The 19,877-nt window shown below is 41.1% G+C and overlaps 1 protein-coding gene across 1 annotated transcript in view; it reads left to right on the plus strand.

Moving 5' to 3' along the window:
• Positions 1–19,877, plus strand: part of pak5 (p21 protein (Cdc42/Rac)-activated kinase 5) — a 52,347-nt gene that overhangs the window by 20,658 nt on the left and 11,812 nt on the right. Inside the window, exon 4 of the mRNA XM_059356198.1 lies at positions 15,897–16,736. Within this exon, the coding sequence (XP_059212181.1) occupies positions 15,897–16,736 (840 nt within the window). The remainder of the gene's footprint in view (positions 1–15,896; positions 16,737–19,877) is intronic.

The raw sequence follows: 19,877 nt of genomic DNA on the forward strand, positions 1-19,877 counted from the left end.
CCTATTAAAGTGAACCACAGCATTTGAAAACTACTTTAATCGCTCCTGACAAGCTAGCGTATCTCAAAATGAAATAACACAGGCTCTAAGAACGTTACTTGTCTTCTTTGTTTCTCCATCAGATGATACTTTACATGTGGTATGAGTTGATTTAATGCCTGGACCTGCAGTAACCTCGTGTGGCCAGATAGGAAACTACAACTCAATGTTTTTCAAAATGTTCACTATCTTTATCACTGTGATAGAATGTTGAATGAAAATGTTGATCCTTCTATCAGCATTTCAGAAATTCATTGGCCTTGTGTGTGATATTTTTAGATCTATTTTGACTGGCTGTATCAGACCGGACAAATCATTTTCAAACATTTGAGTACAACTTAATAGAATAGACAGTTAACAGTTAAGTTCATTTTCTCATATATTTTAACATGCTAAAAATAATTCACCATTCATTTGGTTTAAACTGTCCATGACTTTGACCTGATTTTCTAATAAAATGCCTGTGGAGCATAAAAATTCCCCCTATTCAATGCCAGAAGTTAAAGATATCCATGCAGTAGAAATATATATTAATAATATGTTTTATAATATTAGCTTACTCATAGCTACTATCTTCCATATTCACTTAATATGGCATGGCTTAGTTTTAGAGTTAACTGGATAGTATTTATGGAATATTTCAATTTGAAACGGATCAAATTTGACCTGAACACAATCAGAGGGTAAATGTGTGTTAACAGAATATTGAACTGGGAAACATAGGACCCTGGGAACACAGGTGGTATAGGGCGACTGTGGCTCAGGTGGAGCAGTGGCCCACTGATCGGAAGGTCGATGGTTTGATCCCTGACTATGGCAGCCTACATTTCGAAGTATTTTTGGCAATATACTGAACCCCAAATTGCTCCCGAAGCTGCGTTCATCTGTGTGAGAATGAATTCCTGATAGTGTTGCACCATGTAGGGTAGCCTCGGCTACCATGTTGCCATGCTAATATTACAATACAATATTACAATCTTAATGTTCCAGCTCCAGGGTTATTCATTACATTTTCCCAGTCTGGAACTTATTTTACAGATTCTTCCAGCACCACATGAATGCAGCAAACATGCCCTATCATGCAATGTTAGCAAAAATGAAAAAAATAATTGTGTATCCATCCTGTGATTCAGATCCACTTTGAAATGTAACGGGTTCTTCCTTGGATGTGCTGTATCCTTCCACCAAGTTTCATGACGATCAGGCCGTTAGTCTTCAGTTTTCCTCCTGACAAACAGACAAACTGAGCTAAAGACTGGCCGAGGTTATGCTACTGTATGGTATTAAACTTCACATTCATAATATAAAATGCCTTTTGATTGTGACCTTGACAATTGATGTAACATAGAAGTGTGTGTGAGAGAGAGAGATAAAAATGACAGTAGTGGAATAGAAATGAGAGGAGAAAAGACGGCAGGAGAGAAGTCTAATGAGTGGATAAAGGAGTAGAAAGTGAGCTTTGAATGAGGATGGAAGAGGTGGAGATGTGATGTAGAGACCTATAACTGGCTGACTGGGCTCAGATTAATGAGTGCCGGTGTGTAATTAATCTATAGTGGGCAGCTGTCTGTTTATCTGTCTCAGAGTTGACAACAAGATAACTGAGGGACATCTAATTGATCCCCTCCTCTTCTTCTTTTTTCTATCCGTCTCCTCTCCTCCTTCAGATCAGAAAGTTTCCCTGACAGTGACAGACTCACTTGGAAACTCCTCAAGAAGGAAGACTATTTAGATAACTTAGTTGATCACACTGGCAAAGACACAGTACTGCAGATGTTTATTTGCTTATTATTATTGTTATATTTTCGAGCAATTTCTGCTGGCTGTGTTTCGGAATCAGCCTAAATCTGCCAGTGCTTAGAGGGATGGAAAAAAAGGAGGGTGTCCAGGCTTTACTGTGCTAATATGCTTAAGGTCGGGGATTTGGTCTGACTGTATGTTTGTATTTCATTATGCTTCTGCCACTAATCCATTTTGCTGGAAATCATCTCTCATTCCCATGCGTAGCACCCTGTGTGACTCATGGATCCTGGAGCTTGTAGCTGAAGCTCAACGCGGCTGAGGTCAAAGGTGACTGGGTCACACTGGTCTGAGCTGCCGGCTGGGGAGCTGTGGGGGTCGGAGGCATCTCGTCAGAGGAGCAAAACATAGCCTCAAATACTCACCAGCTGGTGTAAGGGGCTCCACAGCTCCACAACCTGCTCATAGCAGCATGATACACATAAACACACATGCTGTACACTTTAACCAGTGCTATACACACTGATGCATTAATCCCATTAAACACCACCAAAGGCTTCCTGTAGTTCTGTGTGGCTAAAAGTAGACACCAGTGTACACAAATGCATGTGACAAAAAGAGACTCTTTACCCTGAAGAAGTATGGGATATGCAATGTAAGCAGTTATTTAAGTAGTTCTTGACCTTCTTAAACTTCTGAGCCCTTTAAATGATGCAGTGACCTGTGACCCCTCATGTCTATGAGCCCTATGAGGAGTTTTCAGACGGCTTCATTTAAATAGTTTCTAGATGCCTGAAGAGGTTAAACTAAGTCAGGGGTCTGCAACCCTTACTAACTAAAGAGACATTGCTGGCCAAAAAGTGAAAAACTGTTTGAATGGAGTCATAAACCTTATTTTGAGGCTTGCAATGAAGATGAAAGAGCCTGCTAAATCTAAATTACCCTACCAACATTACTAATAGGACATAATGAGTACTTATTAATATAATTTTGTCAGAATGCAGGCAGGACCCAATTGCAAATGAGAGGCTGCAGGAGAATTTGGAAAGAAGGAGATTTGGAATCGAAAGCTAGCCTTGCCAGTGAAATTCAAAACTAGACTTGATGGTTAAGGTGCCAGGACTTTCTTAAGCTATGATGCACATTTTAGTTCACTCAAACATTTTTTTAAATGCAGAATATAAGCAACACATTTTTACAATCGAAGAATACCAATTGCTTTGGGCCTACGCCAATGAAAAAAGAAAACTAAAATGTAATGAAATAAATGTTTCATTTTGTATAAATTTTTGTCACATTTACAGGGAGCCACTGCAGATTGCCTGAAGGTTGCCTAACCCTAAACTAAATGGTATTTCAAATAATAAAAGCTTAATAAGTAATGAGTAAACCTAATTTTCTGCAGCAGAATGTAGTTTTGATGATCTGGCAACACCTTATGTTTATCTTGACAGGTTCTGGTAGGTATAAGGCTTGAGATATACTTGCTGCTTAACCACACCTTAAGTACATAATCGGCAGTGTTGGGAACAGCATATTTCACATACTTGCTGGAGGTTTTCACTAGAGGGCACACCAGAGAATATCTAGGCCGTTAAATCAAGCACACACAACTACTGCAAATAGCATTTTAGTATGGAATTTCGGACGCAGCCTGAGACCTTGCTAGAGGTTACTTTTAGCTTCTTGTTCCAAGCTTCTCAAAAACTTTATACTAACATTTTTTTTTTGACTCAAGTTTGGGACTATTCTTAGTTTGAGAACCACTAAATCATTTAAAAGCAGTGAAACGTCTTGAATTCTCTTTATATTCTTTGCTGTTTTGATAGAAGAAAAGGCATCCATACTTTTTTGTATGCATGACGACAGAAGCATTTGCTGTAAGACTTTGCAATCTGCTTTAGCTGAATCATTTTCAAGTCATCTTTCATTTCTATGTATCGTATGATGGTGTCCACCTATTCTATGAGCCCCTCAGTGTCTCCTCAGTAGGTTGAGATGATGGTTATTAACTACAGTAACTAACAGGCAGCAGGATGGCCTGAGGAAACAGGTCAGCTCACAGCCTATTAATCATGGAAATGCTCCAAAATCCGCTCCTTGAATAATCCTGTTCATGTTTTGCTAAGACCTCATCTGTAGTTCTAATAACATGTCAAGAAATCAGTGAAACTGTTCTGTGAAATCCTCCGCTTAGTAATGCAGGTGGGTCAACCTGTCAGCTTGCGTACTGATCTGAGGTCATATTTGACTGGGTTTTGAGGTCAGGATTAGTCGTTCTAATTAATAACTGAGATCGGAGATATGTGCCACAGGGAATTATTACCAGAAGCCCCACTGTACTTTGTCCCTTAATCAGTGAAATTAACATCCACATGATTTTAATTCAGAGTTATTTAATTCACAGTGAAATGTGCCGGTTTAGATATGAAATACTGAGTCAGACCAGCAGAGAGCAGCAGAGCACAACACACTTTCTGCTTCTCACACATTGCTACACACAAAACACTGCTGTGAGTGGAAAACTGTCATTGGCTGCTCATTTTGACTTTGCTTGACACTAAAACGTTTTGGTACTTAAGTAGCAATTACATTTATGCCTTACTCCATGAAGATCTTTTCTTACAAGACGTGACTACTGCTCAGATCAAATAATCTGGTATTAATTGAGAGACTATTGTAAGAATACTGAAATCATCTCAGTAATTGTGTCTTAACTGCCTTTCATTTTCCTTTAAATCAACTAAGAGCAAAAGTATTTAAAGGACAAAGCTCGTAATATTCTGTATTTTTCTGTCAAGCCAAAGCCTGATATGTCTTATGAGCTTATTAGCTAACTTATTAATAAACTAATAAGGGTATTAGTTTATTCCTCTGTGAAACAGAGCTCCATTGTTGTCTGAAGAGAGTTAAAAACACATAACAGAACTACACGTTTGCACTGGCCAACATGTTCCTTCAGTATTATAAACTGTAGTTTATTTGAAGACCATTTGGCTTCCATAAATATGAGCACACCAAATTCATTCACCCGTTCACACACACATTCATGCTGGTGGCCGAGGCTACCAGGGCACACCATTAGGATTCAAACACTGACCAACACAGCATCAGGAGCCATTTGGGGTTCAGTATCTTGCTCAAGGATACTTTGACATGTAGGCATCGAATCACCACCCTTCTGATCAATGGACGACCGTCCAACCAACTGAGCCACAGCTGCACCACATGGTTATCTCAGAGCAACCTGGTCTCACAGAAATCCGTGAAATAGCCACGGATTTCGCTTAACTCAAAATCCGTGGAATAGCCACGGAATCACTCAAATTTCCGTGAAACTGACATGGATTTCGCTACAATGCAAGTTAATGACAGTCATATCCCGTGGCTATTCCAACATACAAAGTGATTATGTACATTCACTGAGTGAATATTTAGAAAATAAAACATATTTCTCGCTAGAAATGTGATCAAAATCCATTTTTATGCTAGCCTGGGTATACCCAGACTGCCTTGCGCGCTCGAATTTGATTTCGAACCTCCAGGCCGTCTGGAAACCAAGCGATTATCTTAGCCCTGTTTTAGGGATCCAATCACAGAGCGGGGAGGGACGGTGAGACGATGACGCGTACTACTCGGCACTTGGAAGCTTTCCGGATCCAACATGGCTGCTGCGGACGCGAAACTCTCTTTAGCTGTAGATGGTGTTTTAAATAGTTTAGAGCGAAAGTTGAAAGGCGAAAGGTCTCTCGGCAGCTCCGCTGTCCCCCGGCTCGTAGCGAGATCACCGGTAGCGGGACTATTAGCGCCGCACGGGCGGTTTCTGCGGCTCGTTGCGCCGAGCCGGTGAGACCGCCGGTCACCGCCGGTGATCTCGCTCCGAATCGGGGGACAGCGGAGCCCCCAGAGACCCGCAGCAGCTTGTTTATTGCCCATAAAATCAGTGGATGTGTGTGGCTGAATGACATGAGGGGGAATAAAGCGTGAAAATAAATAATCTTGCAGAAAGCGAGAACTGGAGAAGCAAAGCAGCAGCAACACTCTCTCACAGACACACACACAACAAACATCCATCTCTGTTGCTCTACTACGTCATCTGGTATAACTGATCTGATTGGCTAAGAGCTACCTACAGACGCTTTGATAGACATTCTAAGCGCCCAATAAACGGCTCCGGAGGATCGTAAACCACGCCTCCTCTACGGAGAAATACATTGTAGGTGTCCAGACCTAATCTCCAATGAGATTTGGTCTGGTGTTAGCCAGGCTATTTTTATGCAGAAACTAAGTCAAAATATTGATTTTTCACTAAAAATGAGAGAACTGTCCGCCATGTTTTTTGTTCTGACTGCTGGGACCTTGAAAGTCACGTGACTTGGAACAAACCAATAGCCACGGGATATGACTGTCATTAACTTGCATTGTAGCGAAATCCGTGTCAGTTTCACGGAAATTCGAGCGATTCCGTGGCTATTCCACGGATTTTGAGTTAAGCGAAATCCGTGGCTATTTCACGGATTTCTGTGAGACCAGGTTGAACTCATTAGCTATTGGTTTGATGGCGATTTAACCTTTGGTGGCAATATTTCAGGGGTTCTTGTGCATACAGATAATGAGTATCTGGGACAAAACTTTCTTTTCCCAGCACCAGCTATTGCTTGTAGTACTGACTGTTTACTTGCATATGACCGAAGCCTCCTCAAACATGATTGGCCAATACTTCTCGCACTACAATTGGACTACAAACAGAAATCAGAATGCTTTGGACATCAAAATCTTCTCCCATTGCCTACAGATTCTGCGTTCATATGCAGAAATCTATTTTATAGAGATTCAACATGTATTATTCCACATCTGAGTTAATAAGTTACTCATATTTGAGTCATGACAACTAAAAACTAAAGAAACCTGCTGTTTTAGGAAAATAATGAACCTTTTAAAAACAAAAAGTATATAAACATTTGTAAGCCATATATAAGGATGTATGTTTTCACTAGGAACTAATGGGTTTGGGGAAGTAATAGAATAGTGGAGCATATGAAACATTTCAGGTTAAAGGGTCAGTTCACCCCAAATCAAAAATGCTTATTATTTTCTTACGTGTCATCTAGTTTGTTTTGGTGTGAGTTGCTGAGTGTTGGAGATATCGGCCTCTTTTATAAATCATGACCCTGTTGCTAAGCTAATCCATACACCAGGTCATGATTTCTGTAGAGATATTGCTGTATAGTTCTCCAAATTATTGTTGAGCACCACAAGTCAAGAAGCACATAGCTCCATTATATTCGAAAGAAGCCAGATGTCTCTACTTTGATAAATGGCAATACAAGTAAGAGGAAAAATCTGTATTTTAATATTGTGGTGAACTGTCCCTTTAAACAGGTTGTTGCTTTGACCGCTTGTATCCACCAGAGGGAGTTAGAGGATAGGAACACTTTCATCTTGCTGCTTACCTGAATCGTGTGAGATTATCTATTTAAATCCTGATGTTTGCTGTGGATTCATGCACAGATATGAGCCCACATATTCTACAGTATCACCTACATCTGTGTGGAGGCTGATAAGAACAGTGACGCCACACCAAGCTGCTTTTATCAGCTAATGATGGATGTTTCATTTCAAACAAACAAACAAACTCTTCACTCTTTGTTTATGCATCAGCCGTGGTAGTAGCTTTTTTGTTCATTCATTAATCAGCACTGCAGGTCATGTTTGGTCCTCAGTGAAACACTCAAAGGAGAGTCGTGAGTAGTCTCTTTGTCTGCCGTCTCAAGGGCTCTCCGATATTATCTTTCTCAGACGGCCGTGAATAAGCTTCTGTTCACAAATTGGTCACTGATGCAGAAGGATACTGCACTTCAGGAGCAGCGGTGGCGGCAGTAGTAGTAGAAGTGTGTGCCGAACGTATTTGTGTGTGTGTGTATACATAAATACCCACGCGGGCTCTGCAGTGTGAGTCGTGACAGACCGAGAGACTCACAGAGTAGAGATGGTGCCTGGGATTTGATACAAAAGGGAGAGAGAGGGAGAATGGTGGGACGTGGATAAAGGAAGAGAAACATTTCTGTTGTAAGACATGTATAATAGTATATTTACAGCATGTCAGCAAAGAGTCAGTAAAACATGATTTCTATGTGGTCGTGTTCTTGCAGAGTTGGGAGTGGGTGTGTTGAGTAGGCGATGATCTGCAGTGTGTGTGTGTGTGTGTGTGTGTGTGTGTGTGTCCGTGTGTGTGTCCATGTGTGTGAGATAGAGAGAGTGTGGGGGTGTGGTAGGTGATGAGCTTTCATGTGTGACTAAAGACTCACGACTGGGAGGAGTTACACATCTGCCTCTGTTGTCGTGTTGTGTGTATTTCTTTAAATCTGTCAGTGTGTGTGTGTGTGTGTGTGTGTGTGTTTGCGTGTGTATGTGTATGTGTGTAGATACAGAAGGGTAGTTCCCATCCTATGCTTAGACCATACAGGTGCAGGTTAGTGAAGGAAAAGTACAAAATATTAACATAGCAAAAATTACTGGACTAAAATAGGCAACATTTTAGCCAGGGCTGAAACATTTGATTGGCTAATTAATCAATTAATCTATTCAAGTGTCTATAGGTAGAAATGTAAAATAACATTCATAATGTTTTCATAATGTTTTCATTACTTTATAACCAGCGGAAACGAAGAATAATGGTGTTTTCATTGGCTTAGAATGAGCCCTTCATATCTATGTGTCACTTTGCACTGGAACATGGTTTGTCCGTTCTGGGCTACTGTTTCTAGTATCTCATTTATGTTATCTGAAGGCCATCATAGGTCCTCCACACGCTTGGAAAGGGAGGGGTCTTAAGTTGATTGCAACCTCATCGCTAGTTCCACTTAATGCCACACACTGCTCGTTTAAGTGGATCAGCAGGAAACAAACCTATAAGTATTTTGATGATTGATTTAATCATTAATCAAGCAAAAATGCTCATGAACATATTTGGGTTTGCATTGTAAAAATAATGATTTAATTAAAAGTCATGTTGTCATGTTGTGCATTTGTACCAACCAGCCACAGGTTCAGTTGATAGTCTGAGAATGGCACAGCCTTCAGTGCTGAAAAAAATAAAAAAAATAAAATTCAAAATTTAATTGAATCGTGACCTTAAAATGGAAAATTTGGTAAAGTCTCAGTCCAATTTATTTTATATCATGTAATCAAGTGTGTTCTCTCTACTTTTTCCAATAAGTGTGCGTGTCCACACCAAATAATTAGTTTTCTTCAAAACTGGAATATATAAAAAAATCTTAATGTAAAAAAACCCTAATAACTTTTCAGCACTAAATCAAGTTTTTTTCAAGAGCTTATCAGTGTCCAAATGTTATCTCACAAAAGAGAAGCAATATTTAGCTTGACAGTTATCCATTTTTCATTTTATTTAACACATTTTAAACGGTTTGCATAAGCCTTGGGAGGACAGTATCAGACCTGCTTATCGGATGGTTGAATCAGTTGAATAGCTCCCCCCTCCCCCTCCCCCTCCCCCTGCTGTCGTCAGTATATCGGTGCAACCATTCCAGTGACTTTCCGAAAATGAAAATTCAACATTTACAACCACTTCATGCCGTGATTGGTCAGCTGTGCAGAGGTGAGAAAGGGTGCAGCAGGATGGATGTCTTCGAGGAGAGACTGTCTGAAAAAATGCATTGTCTCCGTTTTTAACAGCATCTCAACCCTTTATGACTGTGCTCTTCTCACAATGCCTTCCAGTGTGAAGCAACTATAAACAGCACATCTTACAAACTAGTTCTGAACAAGGATAGATAGAAGCTGGGAAAGAGTCATCAAACTTTTAAACCTATAACGCAGCATTTCAGTTAAAACAGTTGAAAGTGCAGGGAGGTTTAATTTGTGTCAAATTCCTGACCAAAAAGCAGTTTGAGGACCAAAATGAATTGAAACAGCAGTGCAGTGGAACCATGCAGCAGAGGAGCAGAGCTGCTCTCCTCCTCCTCCTCCTCCTCCTCCTCCTCCTCCTCCTCCTTCGGCCTCTCAGATGTCCCGGGACCCTGCTGGCCAGTGAAGCGCAGCCTCCAAACCAGGGTTCTAGCTAGGAGTCACAGGAAGGGCAAGCTCATTAATTATCTCTCCCTCTCTTCCTCCCTCCATCCTCCCATCACACCCTCCCTTCATTACCAGCAAGGTTAATCCCCCCTTATCTCCCAATGAGCCTCATTTTTCATGGCTCCCTTTCTACGACACTTCCTCCCTCCTTTCCATCGTCACCCCTCCATCCCTCTATCTGTGGTTCCTCTTTCTCTTCCTGCACAGCTGCTTTTCAGAGTTTCTTCTGCTTTTCTACTGCTAATTTTGCATCATCGCACTTAGTTTGTTTTTGTCACTCCTACACATACTTTCTCTTTCACCTTTTTTGTTATCCTCCCATTTTCGTCTTTCCTTTCCTTTCCTTTCCTTTCCTTTCCTTTCCTTTCCTTTCCTTTCCTTTCCTTTCCATTCCTTCCTTTCCTTTCCTTTCTTCCCCTCTCCCCTTCTCTCCTCTCCTCTGTCCTGTGCTTACCTTGAACAGGCCGTAGTGAGTGGAGAGAGTAGATCTATTACAGCTTATCACTAAAGGACAGGCCAACGCCGCACGCCGGTGAAATATGGCTGCTGTCACAGCCGCCGCCGAACACGACCCGTGCACAGAGCTCGCAGAGCTGTAAGGACAGGGGGAAGAGGGGAGAGAAGAGCGGGAAAGGGGGGTGGGGGGGCTCCGGGAGCCAGTATCAGCCTCCTAATTCAAATTAATGGAAAGATTTTCAGGCTTGATGCCGACCGTTTGACAGTGATTTGGCACACAATTAACCTTGTCTCCCTCTCCCCTCTGCACTCTCATCACCTCTTCGGTTTCATCCGCTTTGTTTTCTCCGACTCTCTCCATCCCCTGTACCTGTCACGCTCATTGACACAGTCTTATTGATTATAAACCAAATGGAGATGATGATGTTTTATTAGATAACTGACACTCCCTACTGTTGTATGCCAATTGAATTAGCTCTGAATCACCGACATCCACGTAGCGTAACATGATGTGACTTGCCCTCATTTTAAATTTCACACAAAGCACGCTTTTCACAAATTCATAGCACAGTTCAGAGGACGTGTGAGGATAATTCTCATGACAATACCAGCAGCAATGAGCATTTGCAGCAGTTTTATTTACATCTGTTAACAGCATTAATGTGACACAAGGATTATTTTTAAGAAAAATGCAGCTTATCAACAGGGAGAGCAGACCTGTTTGACTTTTTTCACCAGTGTTTGAGTGACTTGTGATTTTTTATGTCAGCCCAAGCCTGCTCTATGCACTGCAACATCTGTCCAAGGCATGATAGATTTCCACTCACCGACCTGTTTAAAAGACCATCCGTCCTGCAGCCTCCGCCTCTCAGCTAGACTTTACTCACTGCTTTTATAGGCCGTTTCACCTTGGGTTCCAGGTCACAGCACCAAACAGCCTATAGCTCTCAAACAGAGGAGAGCAACTGGAGTGTTAAAGAGGGAGAGGGGAGGTGTACCAAGTAACCAAACAGAAGAAAGAGATGATGTGTGAAAGAAACAGCCTTAGTATTAGTATTAGGCTTGTGCAGAAGCTTAATGTCTGTCTGAAACAACTGCACCCACAAATAAAATAAGTTGCTTGTCCTGTATTACTTATTGAATGGCTAGTTTTTAGCGTTCTTATTTCAGAGCGATAAACTAAGTTCATGCTCTATTATGTAAACTGTAGTTTAGCAGTTAACAAACTGCTGCAGAATATCTGCAAATTCACCACCAGTAGTACTTACATTAAAATAAAATGCAGTATCAAAATAACACAATTGAATTTGAATTTTTTTTTATTTTTTTTTAAATCAACACAATTGATTCGGCTAATTTTATTGAAGCTATACACTATTTGCATCTAACTATTTGTATTTGGTAACAAACTGCTACAAATATGCAACACAACAAAATTAGCTAACTTAGACTGATTATCTGGTTTGATTACAAAGTTAGCAGTAGGACTAACCACCTTGGAATAATACGTTACCATTATGTGTGTCTTGTTCTTCCCCTTCTGCCAACATTGCCTAAATGCAGCACTAGTTAATGGCAATGCTAGCAACTTTGTGTGGCCGTCCTTACACATAGCTTTGCCTTAAAATACTAATATCAGCTTGCCAACAAGTTCACAATCAGCACTAAACACAAACAGAGTCCGACTGATGCTAGATTTTTGGGGCTGATGTGAAACCGATATTAGTGAGTAAAAAATACCAAAATCAATATATCAGCCGATTTCATATATATATACATGTAGCATTAGCATTACACTCTATTGTGCATTTTTGCAAATGCGTGACACACATTTATGTTATAACTTATAGGCTAAGTTTCCTTCTTTCTTTTTGTCTTTCGGCTCTTTGCTCGTGTTTTGTGATGACACCATTTAAAACTTACCAGAGCATTATTTTCTGCATTAAGTTGAATTATGGTTAGAATTGATCCTCTAGGGAACTTAAATATATGTATTAGGTTATAGTAATTAAATCATTATTAGTTGAGATATTTCAGTCTCACATGGGACGACCGACAGACTGGCATTGCCTTCCCCAGAGTCACTGTGGAGCCAACAGGCAGCAAGGTAGATTTAATTTAATTGAAGAGCCCTCAGTCAACACCTCTCTTATATTTTTGGGTAGGACATTCCTTCTTAGATACACTACCGGTCAAAAGTTTTAGAACACCCCAATTTTTCCAGTTTTTTATTGAAATTCAAGCAGTTCAAGTCAAATGAACAGCTTGAAAGGGTACAAAGGTAAGTGGTGAACTGCCAGAGGTAAATAAAAATAGGTAAACTTAACCAAAACTGAAAAATAATGTACATTTCAGAATTATACAAGTAGACCTTTTTTTCAGGGAACAAGAAGTGGGTTAACAACTTAACTCTATGGAGTCTTGGGCTATTTTGTCCATTTTTTAATTCATTTCATGTCTTTGAAAGTCATTTTGTGTCTTTTTTTGGTCATTTTGTGTTTTTTTTTTAGTCATTTTGTGTCTTTTGGTGTCTTTTTTTGTCATTTTGTGTCTTTTTTTAGTCCTTTAGTCCAACATAAAATGTGATTTTGAATCTTTTTTTACCTTCAAAACACTATCATGCTCAATAAAGAATTTTAAATGTTGCAAATGTGCATTAATTTCAGAGTACACTGAGACATTAAACTGCATAATTTTCAATTCAATTCTGGAAAAGTTGGTGTGTTCTAAAACTTTTGACCAGTAATGTATATACAAAGGAAAATAGAGTTCTTAATGATAATACTGCTTTTAATAGCTGTGGTAGCCTGGTTGAGACACAATCCCATCGATGAATGAGATGAGAGGAAGGGAGTGTGTTTGCAGTGACAGTTTGCAGGTAGCTAAGTGAAGGCGTGTAGATGTATCCTTGTGTCAGCACAATGTTGCTGAGGGTTGATGATTATCCCCGCTTTTCTAAGACTCTGCCTCAGCACATGTGACATGGACAAAGTACAGCGGAGACAAGTATGACAGGTATTTGACAGACAGCAATGCATGAGCGTTGTCAAAGGGTGTCAAAGAACTTGCTGATGTGACATTGTCGGTTCTAAGAGCGAGGATCAGCAAACACCTTCAGAAGTGGAAAAGACTAACAAGTATACATGCAAATAATACAATGGGTCAGCCTTTTTTTAAAGGAACATGAGGGTTGTATCTCTAAAGAGAAAATAGAAAAGAATCATGTGGTTAGTTTAAGTTATCACACACCACATATCCAGTCCCACTGTGTCCCAAGTGTCACATTGTGATGAGTGTGTAGTACATTTGTGGCAATGGCTGCCTCAGTGGGAATTAAACAGCTGTCCCTGTGGAACAGACATGCTGGGTTACAGTTAGCTAAATTAGCTACTTAAATTTAGTTCAGCTTTTTTGTACTCCACTATTGCTACAGCTTTAAATAGGACCTATAATGCTTTTCCTTATTTCTGCCATTTAATATATTGTTTCAGTGTCAGATGTACAAATTAAACAACATATTAAACAAGGGCAAATGTGTAAAAAAAAATGTGGTAAATGTATGTACAAGTGTGATTAAAAACCTTACCTTTCCGACTGTTCTGTTACGATACATGTAGAACTAATCGGGAGCCTTAATGATGCTACACCATCAGCTAACGGTTAGCAAGGGACAATCAATATTAAAAATATGCAAACAGCCGACTCCTTACAATGTCATACAGCCCAGCAAGACACTTTTAAGTGACCAAAATGTTCCAGTTAACTTTGATGAAGTGAAAATCCACAGTACACCATGGTGCACAATTATTCACTGTATAACCCTGCCCTAAATCATGCCCTGCTGTATCATCTACTTTTCTCTAAATGGGGGCTGTAATTTACTAAATGAACACCAGGCTGTAATGAAGAGGACTTGAAACTAATGATTGAGACCATAAATGTCTAAATGAATGTTTACTGAGGTAATCAATCAACTGAAAAGTAGGGTCATATTCCTATTGCATATAAAGGAAATCATTTTTTGCCACCAGTGGTGTCTCCCCCTGCTGGCCACTAGAATGAATACAGGCTCAGAGGTTGCCTCTTGGTGAATAAAGGTGTTCTAGCAAAGACAGCATGAGAAAACATGCAACATTAAACATTGTAAACTAGTAGAAACGTAAACTACAAGTATGAGCCTGAAAATGAGCATAACGGATCCCCTTCAACAAACGCATTCATTTTATGATATTCTAGGTAATATCATTTTTTGAATTCCAAGGGATTTCTGCCAGCTTGTGAAAGAGTTAGCATTGACAGGTGGGTGGGTAATTTGTGTGGATAGGGAGCTGAAAACTGACTTAGACCATAAAAACATCAAGGTGCAAATACACTCAACGCCTAAAGCATGATGGGCACTTTCATGAAATACACCAAGGATGGTAATCCAGAATGGAAGGTAGCAGTGTGAAAGCACAGAGGGATTTGTAATACAACTGAGATTGTGCAAAATCTAAAAAAAAATATCACAAGATGTCGACTGGATGGATTTGATATTTGAGTTATTTAGAGGCAGAAATAAAATTTAGCAGTTTTGTTTGATCATCACAAAAAGCTCTCGAATAGATTATGTAAGAGTTGGAAATTCAGACAATAATCCCTACAGCTCAGCCTCCTCTCAGCACTCAGCAGTCACGCAACATGTTTCCATTGTTCTAATGCAGCGTTTCCTGTAATGGTAGACAGACAGGTAGATAAAAACTGAGTGTCTCTCTTGATTTTCACTGTATGGAGGCGGTGATCCTCACAGTCTGCTCCACAAAAACAGCATACGTGCACGTACATCATGCATGCGCACAGAACGTAGTTCAGCGAGTCCCTCTGTAGCACCAGTTCCCCATGACTCACGACACGTCCGTGTAAAGGGCTTAACACAAGGTAGGAGGGGATAAGCAGCACCCCTGATGTTTAAGCTGCCTTTGCTTTGAAGCAGATGTGAGCATGTGTGTTCAGTCTCCCTCTCTCTCTCCTTTCATTTGTGTGTGCAAGCGCATGCTGGTGTGCTCATGCACCTCACGAGCGCTAAACCAAACATCACGACTATTAATGTACCCTGATCAGCCCACTGAAAATGAAGCTAATCTGTTGCGAGGGAAATGGGGCAGGAATTAGCTCCTTCAATCCACCACTGGTTTCCTTTTAGCATCTGAGGTATCCCGCCATTTATCTCCATGCATTTTCTAGCTGCATCCCAACTCACAACAATTAGTGGTTGTGTAGACTGATGCCTGCCGTTATTTTATTTTTTCAGATGACAAATACCGGCGTTCATTTAGTGCAAGTGATGATTCATTTCATACTTGTCACGAAGCCCTGATACACATGAATTGAAATTCCAGCCTGAAAATTGACATGGTTTCTGAAGTTGATTAAACAGGAATTTCAATTCATCTCATTCAGTTTTCAGCCAGGAATGGTTGACTGAAATTGAATGTACTGCAACCCAAAGTATCAGGGCTGTTCCATCAAATGTTCAGGCAGCAGACTCTCTTGCATGTTAAGTGTAAATGTGTTTGTTCTTCTTGTAGACCATTGTTCGAGGAAACCGGCCACCCAAAGATGCTTCCATCAACGGCCTCCTGGAGGACTTTGACAACATCTCAGTAACACGATCCAACTCCCTGCGTAAAGAGAGCCCACCGGGACCCCACCAGGCTGGAAGCAGCTCCAAACCCTCCAGCAGTGGTCACCCTAACGCCCCGGAAGAGAATGGATTCAACCATTACTATTCTCGCTACTCCTGTGACCTAGACACCTCCAGCAGGGACTTCTCTCTCGATCCCAGCAAGCCAAGCTTCTCTATAGATGGGGACTGGGCAGTTGGGAGGCACTATCGATTCACTAAGCAGAATGGTCACTCATACCCCATACGCAGCCCCTTCTATCCAGACGCCATGCCCCAAAAATCAGACTATGGTAAGCTTCCCCCGGACTACCACACCTACTTGGAGAGCAAAGGCCGCTCAGCCGATGAGGTGGCCTCCACGGTGGGGAGTGGTGTGGGCTCTAGTGGCTACTATCGGGCGTCTGTGGGTGGCTCATCCAGCCAGGACTACCGGGACACTTCAGTAGGCACGCCATCTCGTGCCTCACTACACAGCGAGCAGATCAACTATCCAGACAGTGAGTGGAGCTACGGCGGCCTGCGGGACGAATATGAAAAGCGACCCAAGAGTTCGTATGTGACGCAGACCAGCCCCACACCCGCTATAAGGCAGCGATCTCGGTCGGGCTCCGGTCTGCAGGAGCCAAATGTCCCATATGCAGCCAGCGGGGCTTTCAAGAACCCTCCACAGGCCCATCCATACAGCTCCTACACCTACCCCCGCCTCTCAGAGAGCCTCGCTAACTCACAGACCTTAACCAAGGTAATTTCTTGGAAAAAATCTGTATGTATCATTGTAACATGAACTTTGACAGTGTTTACCCTGCAGATCATATTGGCTTCATGTTTCATTAAGACATCTGATAAACCTGTAGAAACATTTCAGAGAAAATTACACAGATGTATCCTCACATTTATTCCCACCTCCCATCCACCTGCAGTCTTTCAAATATTCAGTCCTCTCGCTCTCTCTCTCTCTCTCTCTCTCTCTCTCTCTCTCTCTCTCTCTCTCTGTCGCTCTGTACATTTTTTTCTGGCCCTCCTGCCAGATAGATGGTGTCAGCTGTTAATCTACTCCCTGAAGGAGGCAGGCACTGCCACATACAGAATTACCCCTCTTCAGTAGCCTCTGTCTCTGCACACAGATCAATTAATGCTCACGCTGACCATCGACCAGAAAGCTCTGAATTACAGAAAGAGGTTCAGAGACTAGACAAAGACAGGCACAAAGGAATGTAGAGAACAGAGAAAGAAGATAGAGGCAGTGACATGGCAGGAAGAATGAAAAGAATAATGAAGATGCCAAAACCAGAGAAAGTCAAAGGAGGGGGGAAAATTCTTTTGATGGTAAAATTTCATGGTAATCCTTTGATTTTCCTTTGTTCAAATGATAAAAAAGTACCAAAACAACAAAAAAGTGCAGACTATAAAGAATAAAGAATGTTTTAAAACATTATACAACATTCTAGTCACAAATGACAGTTACAGTTGGAGTACTCATAAAAAGAGGATGGGAGCAGAACAAACATTGAACTGTTTGTGGTCATTTGACTAGTTCAAAAGAAAATGGCGATTGTTGTGACAACACGCATCAGTGAGGCCAGAGTTGAATGACTGCCATCCGCTCTACTCTCAGAGAAGCTGTCTCCTAGTGACTGGGAGTGAGGAGGCAAACTTTAGGTCAAGTCAATTTTGGTAATATGCAGGCGGCAACCTCCGGGTCTGAGCAGGGAGGCAAACCAGGAAGTGCCTTAAGCTGCATTCTACTGAAAATTCCAGCAGGAGGCGCTAACTTTGGCTGCAAAATAATCTGTCCATTCAAGTGCAAAATGAGAAAACTTCTCACTTGATTGAATATCTCAGGATTTTTTTTTGGACAACATGGTCTCAATTGCTAGGAAAAAATCTTCTTCAAGACAATTTGATAATAGTAGTTCTAATAATGGCCCCATTTAGAAGATAATAGAAGATAAAGAATCATATGATTTGGGGCGTGGCTACCTTTGATTGACAGGTCACTAACAATGCGAGCCGGCATCAGGAGAGAAGCAGAGCAATGCGTATCCACGGCAACGTGTCAATAAAGTTATATAAAACGTTATATACATATAAAAAGGACAATTAACGATGTGGTCTCATAACTTTGACCATTTCACACTGTATTTTCACTTATTGACAGTTTATTTGAAGGTTTTGTTATCCTCAGCAGAAAGCCAGTAAAATATTATTTAAATGAGAAAATGATTTACAGTCAACACAAAATTACCAGTTTGATTATTATTAATAATACCTGGCAACATACTTGCTATTAATGACATGTTTCATAGCATATAGCTTCCCATTGTGAGTGAAAAACCTGCGGGGAGAGATACCCAAGACATTCTTCCACACAGAGACTCCCCAGACAAGAGCAAAAACATTCCTCTATGCATTAGTGGCTGTGTAATGTAATCATATGTTTCCAGGATCATTTCTGCATGATTTTTTTATACCAATATTATCATACAGAACTGCATTTGCTACAGTAGAAAATATTTCTGCAGGAAGGTTATACAGTACTAGGGTATAATACAACAGCAGGGGAAAGTCTCAGACAGTGGTCACTCTATAACATGTCTTTACATATTCTTCATTTCATTCTCCAAAGCTTTCAGTGCCCCATTAGGCCCATCATAGAGGTGTGTACCGCAATCACAGCTCTCCACACACAGCAAGACCAGTAGCTGAGAAGAAAACTGGGTTTGCTGATGTAGATCCCAGGGTGCCTTGATGAAAAACCATTTAACCTGCATGCTTCAGTAAATAGCCATTCACAGAAAAAAAAAAAACGCCATGGAGACTGCAAGAGTAGCAGGATTGGAAGTGATGCAGGGGAAGGTCATTTTTCTTACATATTGTTTATTATTACCATTTTCAGAGTCGTCATGCTTGAAGAGGCACATTTGTTTTCCTAAAAATGTACACTATGTGTAGGGAATGTAAAGATTTAACAGGATGCAGTATCATGCAGAGCTTGTATATTGATCCAAAAACATAGAAATGCTAAAAGATATGAACTCCTTCAGACTCTATTAGGTCATTTATTTTGATGTTCTATGCAGTGCTCTGTCAAATCTTAAATCAAATTGAATATAGGCCATAGTGAAGAGTGGGCTGAGGAATCAATGATCCCTAATTTGCCTTGTATTGTTTGGAGATTTTGCAGCAGTGGTAAGAGAAAAAAAAGAAAAAACAAGGAGTCATCTGGCAGCTTAAGAATCACTTCTATTATTATTCTTTTCTACTATTCTTCTCGGCTCATGGACCTTGAAACAAACCCACCCCTCTCTCTCCTCTCTCATTCCCTGCCTTTTCTTCTCTTTCCCTCATTCAGCCCACTCACACCACTGAAGTAAATCCTTCTTTTTCCCTGCTGTTGTTGGGAGCCAGTGGGGATGTAACAGTAGACAGCACGGAGACTTGGCCACACACAGTCGCACACACACACAGACACAAACACACACACTATCTTCCTTCCTCTCTCTTTTCTCTCTCTCTCTCTCTCTGTTTTGTGGCGAGTGCGAGCTCAGTGCCGCAGCTCTCGGTGACAAATTGATGTTGCGGCACTTTCCCTTTCTGCAGCCTTAGCATAAAACTGGCCGAACGATGTTCCACCGCGGAATTCAATTTCACAGTTGAGTTAGGTTGTTGATTACCCTGCCAAACTCAGATTAATGCGCGTTTAACCAACATGGATCAGGAGACCCCTGGCTGACAGCCAGCCAGCGGTGCCGGCCAACGATAGGGGGGCGCGAGACTGGGCCGTCCCAGCAGCACCTCCCCCCTACACCTGCCTGAGAGTGATTGATTAAAAGAGTTCACACCATGTAATTATACACCATCCCAACACATCAGGGCTCCTCCT

Source organism: Centropristis striata, chromosome 18 (genome assembly GCF_030273125.1).
Source record: "Centropristis striata isolate RG_2023a ecotype Rhode Island chromosome 18, C.striata_1.0, whole genome shotgun sequence".
In the NCBI taxonomy this organism is placed as follows: Eukaryota; Metazoa; Chordata; class Actinopteri; order Perciformes; family Serranidae; genus Centropristis; species Centropristis striata.